This window comes from Lagopus muta, chromosome Z, assembly GCF_023343835.1.
Source record: "Lagopus muta isolate bLagMut1 chromosome Z, bLagMut1 primary, whole genome shotgun sequence".
NCBI classification, from domain to species: domain Eukaryota; kingdom Metazoa; phylum Chordata; class Aves; order Galliformes; family Phasianidae; genus Lagopus; species Lagopus muta.
Window position 1 is genome coordinate 34,919,671 of NC_064472.1, and position 12,007 is coordinate 34,931,677.

At 41.7% G+C, this 12,007-nt stretch overlaps 1 protein-coding gene across 5 annotated transcripts in view; it reads left to right on the forward strand.

Annotated features, from left to right (window-relative positions):
* TJP2 (tight junction protein 2) overlaps positions 1-12,007 on the forward strand; it is a 65,346-nt gene that overhangs the window by 16,357 nt on the left and 36,982 nt on the right. Inside the window, exon 1 of one of the 5 annotated variants that reach the window (XM_048931280.1) lies at positions 3,422-3,537. The exons of the other annotated variants lie outside the window; for them this stretch is intronic. Coding sequence (XP_048787237.1) covers positions 3,475-3,537 — 63 coding nt within the window. The 5' untranslated portion in view covers positions 3,422-3,474. Of the gene's footprint in view, positions 1-3,421; positions 3,538-12,007 lie in introns of those variants that run through there. 5 annotated transcript variants of the gene reach the window in all.

The window sequence follows — 12,007 nt, forward strand, 5'->3', positions numbered from 1 at the left end:
ACCATGAGAGGCAACTGTATGTTTAAATTTGCATCCCATAGTGCAGTGTTAAATGGATAGTGCCTCTGCTGGTGCTGGAAATAGCACAACGACTGCATTCACAGTAGCATTAGATAATTTATGGAATACATCTGAGGTTTTACATGACTCAAGCTGCAACAAGCTCTCTCTTTAAATTAACTAATCTACATGGACTGCCGCAAACGGTGTCTGCTTGATTAGATAAGCTGAAAGACTCAATAGGAAATGTTATCACTGGAAATTATTTGCTTGCTTGCATGCATCTTACACAGTTAATAATGATAAGATATTCCATGAAAGTTCATCATAAAATCTCTAAACATCTACATAACGTTTCATGAAATTCCTGAATGTAATACTGTTTTGTACAGTTATTGCACATGCAGAACAACTGCCCCTAAACACGAGGACAGAGCTGCACGTTTTTAGCCCAATTCGTATGGTTTTGACATTACACTGGTAACCAGACTTCTGTCTCCATGAAACAATATCCTTTGAAAGACTGGCTTCAATTGTACCTGCATCTTCCTTTTCAAAGGGAGGGAGTGAAAACTGAAGGCAGCCCTTCCTTCAGACACTCACTCTTGGGTGTGTGGAGACCTGCACAGGCAGAACAGACCATCCTGCTGAGGCTCTGGCCCCTCTTCTGCTTTGCTGCTGTCACAGACAAGTTTTGGCTAGACTGTGGGCCTTCTGTGTTAGTCATTTCATAATTCACTGGGCAGGGTCTTGTTGCCTTCTTTATCTAATCTAAGATGTATCTGATTATTCATTTAAAGATGTGCTTGTGTGAGCTGTATTTCAGGAGGTTCTTTTATTCCCCCTTCCCTCCCCCACCCCTTTTCATCTCTATACCTTGCAAGGCAAGAGAATAGGGATGCTGACCTCTAATGCAATAGCTGTAAGGTGAATTGGGTACCTTAGTTACCTGCTCTCCTTTTCCTGTAAGATTTATGTAACTTGCAGTGCTAGAGATGCTCTTGCAGCTCTTGTCATGGTCTGACTACTATATTTTATTCCTCCGCTTCTGTTTTCATTGGCATCATCCTCCCCTCTTATGTCCAAACAATGTATCTGCATTGGGATGGTAGCTTGGTCAAAGGGAAGAAAGTATCCAAAAGGCCTTAAAGTCTGTTCTCTGCAGGCCAACTGCAGGATGAGTAACTCGTAAATTGTGATTGCACTGACTGTCACATCAATCTGTCACATTGTTATGAGCACCTGGAAACTTTGCCAAGCTCAAGTGTGAGTCTGAGCATCAGGAGTCATGGCTCAGGTTTTCAGGTGACAGTTGTGATGGACTGCCTGTTGTGATGGACTAGCTGTTTGGCTTGAAAAAATAAATAAAAAAGCAGAAAAAATTATGTGCCCACTGTGCTTTCATGAGGAAACACAGGAAATAAAAGCCCAAATGAATTGTTTTTCATGTGTTATTATAGGAAAGTGAATGGAAATAAACTGATAGGCACTTCCTAAGTGATGACTTGTGTTAAAGAATTAAAAACAAGTCTATTTTGCTTGAATTACCATGGTCAATTCCTGCATCTGTGCTGCATTTACCTCAGGCTAGCTAAGTATGCTAACCTTGGCTGCAGCCTTAAAGCTCAAGGAAGCACAGTCTGATAACCTCAAAGTTAGCGATAACACCATGTGGCTCTGATAACGTCACAAAACTTGCTTAAACAAGGCTGTAGGCTAAATCACAGCTCTTGACTGAAATGAGAAGTGATCCTCCTTTGTCTTGCATAGGATAAGCTTAGATTGCTCCGACAGGTGCTACCTACACTCCGCAGAAAGCTGCATCAAAAGGGGAGGCTAGGAATGCTGGCACTTCTTCCTCTGCCAGGGCCTTTGGGAGGGAGGTGTTGCAGGCGGCTGGTTCTCTACGTTTTGCAGCCACTAACTTAATATCTGCATCTTAAGAGAATGCACTAGTGGGGATCTGTTGACTTATCCTTTCCCTATTTCACTTGGTGTCTGGCAACTGCTCTCTTAAGAATAATAAGAAAAAAAAAACAGTGCTCTGGGACTGAAAAACAAAAATTATTCTTGCTTTTAAAACTATCTTCTCACATGCAGCAAAATCCTACTGTATCTTAGCAAAGCAAAAAGTGGACCATGTTGTTTTCCTCATGTCCTGTCTTCTCTGGGATGTGAGCATTGGGCAGTCTTTCTCTGCTGAAGCAATGGGATGGTATCATGTGCTGATATTCCCACACTGCGCTGGCTCCTTGGAAGGATGTCTTCAATTTCAGAGAAGCACAGAAGTGCTCAGCACTGCCTAACATGGCAGATGGTTTGCCTTGCCCTCCTGTCCCTCATTTAGCTGTTGAGGCCAGATGCTATTATAGCATCTCAGTCTACGGAATGTCATTTATAAGAAGACACTGGCTTCTGTGCTTTAACTTTCCTAGTGGTCTTGACGTTTTACTGTACACTAGGCTGCTAGCATTGCAACAAAAGTTGAATGTTATCACTGCCTTATAAAACTGTGGGGAGAAATGAGATGAAAGTTAATGGTTTGGCATTTTTCTGAATTTTTCTGTCCAAGTTTAAGAGCAGGCCATACAAAGTAACATACTGTTTGCCTTCTTTTTTAAATGCTATTGCTTAAGAAAGTTTTTCCCTGTCAGTTCCTCCTTGTTCTGTATTTCTTCCTTCCAAAAGAAGATTCCAGTATTGACTAATCCACCCCAAATAAAGCAACCCTAGGAGGACAGTGGCACCACAGAAAGAAACTGCATTTAACGCAACCGTATGGTTGAACTTCTGCCAGTCTGCTTTTTTGTGCTTTTTGTGACGGGGCAATGCCAATACGGTCACCTCTACACCACTGCTGTGTAATGATGGCCTCAAAATCATCTCAGCCTCTGAATTTACTGCAGCACTGTTGAATTGGAGACAGAGCTGAAAATCCTGCTGGGTGTCGGGAAGGCACCTGATGGAGGCTGAGGGCTTGGGAGATTGTCAGATGTGTGTGGCCGTTCCTTCCGACACCGCACAGACCAAGAAGGCAGAGGAGTTGGGCGCCTTTCTGTCGGCGATGCTGCAGGTGCCGTCCCACAGCTCCTGACTGCTCTCAGAGATCCCACCCAGGGCATCTCCCTGGTTTATCCCGTGACAGGCGTCAGCTACTAGCCACTGCCAAGGGCAGGAAGACAAGAAATATTTTTGTAAACGGAGAATAACAATTCTTTTCATCCCGGGGAGAAATCTCCTCGCCTCTCCGGGGCCTCCGCAGCCGGATTGGCTGCACAGGGCTGCGGGTGGCCGTGTGCCGGCGGGACAAAGTCGCTCTGTGGGGGCTCCTCACTGCCGCCTTTGTCCCTGCGGGGCTCCGGCCACCGCCCCCACCGCCGCCCCTCCCTCGGGCCGGGCTGCCTCCGGCCCTTCCCGGGCGGCGGGGAAGAAGCGCGGCTCTCCGGCCGTTAGCGCCCGGGCGGCGATGTTACCATGGGAGCGACGCAGGGCTCCGCCGGCAGCGAACCGCCAGGGCCCGCGGGGGAGGCGGAGCAGGTCGGTAGCCTCCCCGCGACCCCGTTGCGGGCACGAGGCTGTGGGAAGCGCCAGGCTGCGGGCGGCGCGCGTCTGTGGCTCGAAGCCCCGCTCGGCATAGCGCGGCCGCTGTGGGGGCTCGTGGGCGTCGTGGTTGGCGGGTGGGGTCCGCCCAGCCGAGCTGTGCAGGGCCGTGCTGAAGCCGAGGGGCTGTGGGAGTCCTGCGTTGTGTTGCTTTGGGGGGCTGAAGTGTGTGAGGAAACTGTGAAACTATCCATTCTGCAAGCTCTGTGGCACGGGGCCCGTGTTTCTTGACCACTTCTGTTACATCTAATCAGTGTCTGTGATCGTGTAGTCCCGCTGAGAGACTGTAGTCCCCGTGCGGCTGGGTTGGTGGCTTGCCTCGCAGGGGTCTCGTGAGGATGCGGTTGAAGCGTATTGATGTGGGAGAGTTGAGATGCTGATGCTACACGGTTACTGCCTAAGCTACAGCAGTTTCGGAGTTTTGTATTTACAGATGAGTTTACTCTACAAGGCTATTGTTTAAATTATCTGTATGAGTCAGTTAATGGTGACTACGCTTGAAAAACAGAATTGTCCCAAAGCAGGAGACTTGCAGTGTATTTCAGCACATGATGGATTGGTAAACTGTGCTACTGGCCTTCTCCCCTTAACCTCCAGTGACAGAGTTTTTTGGACCGGGTTTCATCAGTGCTGCTGGAATCCTCTTGATGACAAAGCGTCTGTTGAATTGATTCAAGATTTTCCCCCTTGTTTATTTCCCTTTTTATACCACAGACTTGCCATTTTTTAATGGGAAAAAAGAATGTGATGGTGGTTTGCTGTTGTGATTTGTTGTTTTTATTTTTTCCCTGTTAAAAAAAAAAAAAAGTAAAGAAAAAGTGTGGATTGCGTGGTTGTCCTTACTGAGTGGTTTCTTCCAACTGTTTTAAGGTTTGCCTTTCGTGTGAAGAACTAGGAATGACATGGTTAGGATGCAGGTTCCTTTCGTATTGCAGCTGTGAGCCCTAGAGAGTTTGGATGTAGGCCATATTGACTGTGAATTCTGTGCCAACGTCTGTATTAACAGAAAAGGGAGCTTTGGCTCATCTTCATTCCCACTTACTGCTTGAGATGGTGAAAAAGCTAATGTTTCTTATATGTACTGAACTTTGATGGGGACAAATTGTCAGTGTGGCTCTCCCAGTGACTGTGTTTCTCATATTTAGGTTATTGAAGTCCACTGTTCTGTTGCTTTTATAAAGAAGATTGTTCAGTATTTTATAGAGGAAGACATAAAAACGGTCTGGTGAGATATGACAGCTATGATTTTCCAGTTCTGGTTGTTTTTTGTTTTTTGTTTTTTAATTTTTTTTTTGTTTTTTTTTAAATGATGCTATTCAGACAATACGAAATTTATGACTTCAGTTCTCGGAATTCTGTTTTTCACAGCTTGTGGTTATTGGAATTGTAAGACAAATACGGATACATCTGACACTCAAAACAATTTTAGAGTCCTTTGTGTACCAGTAAGTAGTTAGTTGCAGCATTTTTTTTTGGAAACTAATGTATCTGATGCCACAGAACTCTTTTTTTTTTTCCAAATGATGTCAACATGTCCTGTATTTGGTGTATAAGCCAAATGATACAGTGGAATTCAAAGCTATGTTTAAAATGTAAACTAACATAAAATCACTTGGTATTATCACAGACAAATACTGCTTAAAGGCAGAGTTATATTCCTGAATGTATCTTAGCTGGGTTGTACAGCAGAAGCCAATATTTAAATGCAGTTACTCTTAATACTGTGTAAGAATGAAGTATCATCTAACTCAGTAGACAGTAGTGGATATACCTTCATGAACACTCCAGGCATCTCCATCCAATGACTTGAAATAAAACAAAGATTAAAGTGCTCCTTCCAGGCCTTCAGTTAATTCTGTAGATAGGTGATCGTCAGCAGCTTCCAAGGTGCGTGTGTTTGTGCCTTCTGTCGTGCCCTGTTGAACAGAGCGGTATCTTTATGTACTCTGGTGGTGGAGTCTCTAGAGTTGATAAGCAGTGTTGTCTTAGTATTTCATTACTGTTGTTTAGATAAATATGTCTTTAAAAAGAAAAAAAAAAAAAAAAAAAAAAGCCAAAACAACATAAATAAAATACAGTATCCAAAAAGGAAAGCTTTGCAAAACCCCTGCTGTAACCAAACCTTATTGCAACTAAGAAATGATGCTCCTTTCTATTATTTACTCAGTTTCCTAAGGTGAGAGTATTCATGGTAACAGGATTCCTTTGCGTATGCATACGCTGTATGTGGTATTTCAGACACTCGCTCCTTAAGATTCATAATGCATACGAGCTTTTTGGAGAGAATGCAGGATGTCCAGATAGGCTGTCATTCCAAGCTTCGCAAACAGAGCATTCTGAGACAAATTGTTGGCCTTTGACATAGCTGCAAAACTTGCTGCCAGGGTCAGCGCTTGGCACTGATTGCACTTATTTCTGTGTCCTAGCACTGCAGAAATCTGCTGGATAATATGCATTTCTTCTAGTGGTCATGGCTGAGGATTCTTCTGTCCAGTGTTTCAGAGACCTTCTGCAGAGTTGCAGAGCAGAATGAATAACATTTTACTGTATTTTTTCTCCTATGTAGATTTGTGTTGCAGAAGTAGGAAAAAGTGGTCAGTGGTTTTGATTCCTCTGTTCATAAAGTCAAGTGGGAATATTTTTAAACAACTGATGTGACAGTGGCATAGCTGATTGGAAAAGATGGCTGTGCACATTCCTTAAAGGATGCCATCCGAAATCCTATTTCTGTGCAAGTCTGCGCTGCCATTGTTTTGTTTGAGGACCTGGTTACGGTTTGGCTTTAAATTTTTATTTTCCAGCACTTCAGATTTCCTGGAAGTGTGTTGCTGTTTGGCATCAAAGTGGGTGATGTCATTTCTGACCCTTTGGCAGAAACTCTCTTCAGTTGCTGACTGAGTTGAGTAATTCTTGTTTGCGCTTCACCTCAGTGTGGTTGGTGTATTACTGGAGGTCAGGCTGCAAAAGGTCATGATTTTATGGACCGAGTGTTGATTGCAGATGGAGGCCTGCTGGCATTTCCCAGCGCCTGTGCTCTCTCTTCTGCTTTGGCAGTTGTACTCTCCTACCCGTTCATAAGCAGTGCCCAATAAACTTGAAGTATAAGAATATTTAAGATGGAGGAAGAAGACAGGGAGGCTTTCTGTCATGTGCCTCAGACACACTTGTCAAGCTTTTGATTAAATGTGGAAAACCCTGGATCAGAATACTGCTGGTACATCAGTATTTGTGGGGCCTTGGGCTTGTGAGAGATACTTATCTGTTCTGACGTACAGGGATGCTATGAGTAAGAGGTTTGACATTTTCTGTGTGGCTTTTCCTTTGATAGGTTATTGTGATGCCTTTCTACTTTTAACAGTACTGTGGTGTAAAACTGTACAATTTCATTTGTTAAGTTTTATCCACAAACTTCTCTGCCTCTTGTAGTAATTTTATTTTATATTATTTTTGAAGTGTTTTTTCTTGCTTTACCTTGTAGATGCTAGTGGATACCTTCCTAACATCTATTGCAGCAGTAAGGATGAACTTCAAATTCTTGGGTCATGATGGTTTGAAAATGGATTTCATTTTTCTTGTCTTCTTGTAAGGCTTATTAGCTTATAGACAAGTACTTTTGTTGTTGTTGTTGCTGTTTTGTTTTGTTTTCCTAAGGAGGTTAATAAGAAGCAGAGCACTTAATCATGCTTTGCTTTTGCTTTTGCTTTTGCTTGGTGTGTTAGAAAGCCCTTGGGTGTAAAATGTTCTGCTACATGGATCAAACTGCAAGAAGAAAACTCTATTTTGAATCTTGGTTGAAAGTGAAGTTGCTGCTAAACTGAGCTGTGTTATAAATGATAATTGAATGGATCTTTTCTTATTGATTTTAAGACCTGTCATTTCCTTGTAGCCACATGTGCAGGACTCTTTTTTCTTTCTTTCCTAGTTCTTTCAAAGCCCATATAAGACACTAGTAGTTGTGAAAGAAGGAATAAAATTTACTCTGTCACTCACTTGATTCCATTCTGGTCTGTTTATCCTTTGTGCACTGCAGTGTGCATTGTAGCGGAAACAGTACTATTCTGTAGCAGCAAGATGGTTTGCTTTCTTTTAACACATAGAGAGATGCCTGAACTTTCTTACATTGATGTTATATGTGTGAGAAGTGTTGACTGAGCTGAGAGATTGCATTAACGATTGCAGTTCCAAATTCTTTTGCTGGCATCCTTTCAAGTGAGGTACGAATGGCTGCAGATGAACTCAGATTAGTGCTCTGGGAACAAATCAACAAAGTAGAAGTTGCTATCTATCTTAATACTACAGAAAAAAGAGGTGCTTGACTTCACTGCACACCGTTCCTCCTTTCCTGCCCTCCTTGTGGTTGTTTATGCATTGAAAGTTATCAGAAATCCCGATGGAATAATTTCTACGTAAGTTGGAAGTGTTCAAATGTTCTTACTATCGATGTGTTTAGATGTTAATGAAGTCATGTGCTAGTCTTTAACTGCATGGTATGCTTCAGCTTTGCATCCTCCCTCCCCAAAGGACTGGGAAAGAGGAATGGAAAATACTTGAAATGTTTCCATTTTCAACTTCCCCTGTATTGCTTTCTTATCTCAGAGTGTTTTTTTCAGTGTGATCCGGTACGTGGTGAGTTTCACTGTAATGCAGTTTTGTATGGGATGAAGGGTGGCCCAGAATATTCAGAATTGAGGGTATCATTTACGCTTACCATTTGTGTGTGACAAAGCAGTTGTAGTCCTTAGGAGGTCCTGAGGATGAAGCTGTGCTGTGAGCAAAGGGATTCTGAATGTGATTTGCGAATTGGGCGTAGCTGCCTTAACCCTTTTTCGTCATGGTCGTTGATGCAGCAGGAGCAGTTTTGGATGAAACAAAGTGATTTTTTTTTGACTGCATGTTCCCTATTCTTCCACATGCACCTCGAGGTGTATGTCAATGTGAGATTTATAGACCTAAGGCCCTTACAATGCAAGAGCCATTGTATAGATTCCATATGTAAAATACTGAGCTTCTTTTGCAGCAGATTTAGGTCTCATGTTGGGAATGCGCAAGATATGTTAAAGTTGAGGAGTGAACTTCAGTACTGCTTTCTGGTATGACTGAGTAAGCTGTTGAGCTGTCTTGAAAGGGAGAGGTGAGTTGCCTAAGGCTTTAGGATCAGGAATAAGGTGACTGAAGGAAGAAGAGGAGGATAGATCCACATGGTAGCACTAGAACTGTTAAAATCCTTTTGAGAGGCGGAATATCAAAAAAGTAAGAATCTGCTTTGAAGCAAGATCAGCAATAGTTTTTGTATGCTGATTAATGAAATTAGTAACCCTGTAAGAACTGGCTAACAAACAAGGTGAACAGATTGTTGGCAGTATGTATCTGAATGGTGCTGAAATTATGACTTTACTCAAAACTACTAAATTTTATTTATTTATTTGTTTGTTTTGCAGCGATTTGATTGACAAATGAAAAAAAACTCAGTTTTTAACTTTTTTTATTTAGCAGAAGTCTGGACACTCAAAGCTTCTTTATTTGTGTGTGTGTGTGTGTGTATGTTAAATCTGCTTTGCGTGACAGCTGTGGTAGTAGTAGTATGTAGTTTTAGAGCGTAGTTAAATGTACTTTTAAAACTTCTACACCATACATAACCATAGTAGGGTTCATTTCTGTCAGCCCAAAAAGAAAAGCAAACATGATCAAACATGATTGCACTGCAACGGGAATACTCACACAAAAGTAGAATGCCTGTAAGACTATGATGCATCGTTCTATAAATAAGAATTAGAAAAAGGAAACTAGATATCTTAGCAGGGAAGGAAGACCTGAAATGGTTTGGGACTGAGCTCAGAAATTAACGACTGTACAATTATTTGAGTTGTCTTGCATTATGAGTAGGTTATTAAATGAAAATGCTGACCTGATTGGATTATATACCAGCAATGAATTGACCTTTTAAAAAAAAAAGAATTACGTGAAGCATTAGATGGGTAGCCAGCTTGTTTTTTCTCAGATTTGGGAGTTTTAGTTGATAAATAAAGATGTTCATGTCGTCACAGAGTCTGTCAGGACAATGGAATAGCAGAAATGCACTTTCTCAACTGGTAGTTGCTTGATGCTGGAGATGGTTGCTTCCAGTGCTTGGTTTGCTGTTCTACTATAGGTAAAAGTAGCAGGAGCATTCAGAAATAGTACCAGTAGGTGTTTCACTGAAGTTGAACAAAAATTGTTATCTGCCTTCTACATCACACAGTGAAAATGATGATTTGTTCTTCTTCTTTCAAATTCTTTGTTTAAAGATGGAAGTGTAAAAGTTATACCTGGACTACACAGGGTGACTGGTTCTCAAGCTGCGCACTTCAGTTACAGCAGCTGCACTTACTTTTTTCACAGTTAAACCAAAAAAAAGACATATACGCTACTTAGCATAATGAAACATTGTTTAGAGCTGTTGAGTTCCATTCACTTCCCCAGTGAAACTTGAGCCACATCAGAACAAGCATTTTTTTATGACTGCCAAGTAAAAGGTGTTCTGCTGAACTTTTGGTTCGTGCATGAGCTGCTTGTGTGCTTTGTTTCTCAGACTGTGTGTTTGGGCAGTGGGCATCTTAAGCAAGAGGCAGTGCAGAAACAGTGCAAACAGAAGGTTCTGTAGAGTTTACAGGTAAAGTGAATGGACGTGATTAAATCAGGTAACCTCTAGAGCTGTTTTGGATTAGGCAAACTGAAAGTTGCATTACTGTTTTGTGGTGTATACAGAGAAAAAATAGAATCATAGAATGTCCTGGGTTGAAAAAGACCATAATGATTGACTAGTTTAAACCCCCCTGCCATGGGCAGGGTCGCCAACCACGAGAGCATGTTATATGCATGCTCTGTGTTATATGCCACATGTTATTCTGTGCTGTGTGAAAGTCCAGAAAACTGAAGAAAAACAGGGTATATCCAGATTGGAAAACGACAGTTTACATGATGCATGCACAAGTGTCATTGATGTAGCTGTAGCTGCTTTTCACATAGATTAATTAGATTAGTTTTGATCTTCAACTGAAATTACTTTGTTTTCAGCTTCTTATGTGCTGAAAGATTTCTTTGTTATTGAAAAGAGGCAGTAGGGAAAACCTCTTTATTGCAAGACTGAATGTGTGCCAAGCAGAAAGGTGAGGTTTGTGCTTTCCTTTAGAACCTGTAATGCCTGTGGGAGAGTAAGTTAATATTTCCAAGGTACATCTGCTGAGCAGTGCTGTGATCCCAGAACACTTAGACAAAACGCCTTCTGTTATTCCTCCGAAGCAACATGAAAAACAAAAAGCAAAAAACAAACTTTGGTGGGAAAAATGCTAATTGCCTAAGTGTTATTATTTCTCAATAGGCAGAAATTGCTTTCTGAAAAATGAAGGAAATAATTTCCACATTTTTGCTCTTTTTTTTTTTTTTAAAGGAAATGGGATGTGTTTTCTCCAAAATGGCAATTTTGTACTTGAATTGAAGCTGTTCTCTGCATAGACTTTGAACAATTGGTTGCTTCCTGCTGGGGGAAACACTGGAACAATTGCAGTGTGATTTCAGTGGGATAATGACTGAACTGTTGTTGGGCAAAAGGTACTTTTGGAAGAGGACTTGCTCCAGAAAGAGATCTAAGCTGTACTTCTATGAGTGTTTAGGTTTTTTAGTAGGCATGACCTGTGAATCTTGCTTATTGCATTCTATTTACAATGTCTGATTTTTTTTTCTTGGAGAGGTTACTGTTTGTAATGGGATAGAATCATAGAACTGTAGAATCGCTCAGGTTGGAAAAGACCTTAAAGATCATGGAGTCCAACCATGACCTAACCATACTACCTAATTCTGACAATCCTCCACTAGATCGTGTCCCTGAACATCACATCTAAACAGTTTTTAAACACATCCAGAGATGGTGACTCAACCAGCTCCCTGGGAAGCCTACTCCAGTGCTTAACCAGCCTATCTGTAAAGGACTGTAAGGATATTACACTTTGATACACATACACGTATTGAAGCTCAATAGAATTCAGCTGTAACATGCATATTCTACTCTGCTCACCTCTTCAACCCCATCCCAGGCAACTTTAGAACTTTTGCATGTACATTCATAGTAAGTGTAACCTGCCAAGGCTGTAAACGGATGGTGAGTTTGTGTTCTGAATCTGTTATACTCTGCCTTGTATGTATATTTCTGTTCTTCTCAGCGCTTCTGTTCTTTTTCCCTCTTGATGGTGGTAAATAAGGACCTGCTGCATCACAGGAGCTCAGGTGACTGCTTCTACAGTCACCCCCTTGAACAGTTACTATCAGACAGCTGTTGAAAACATACTCGTGGGAAAAGCATCGTAGTTTTTAAGAAACCATATCATCCTAGCTTCCAGGTACGGAATTGAAAGAAATAACTCTCATTCTTGCT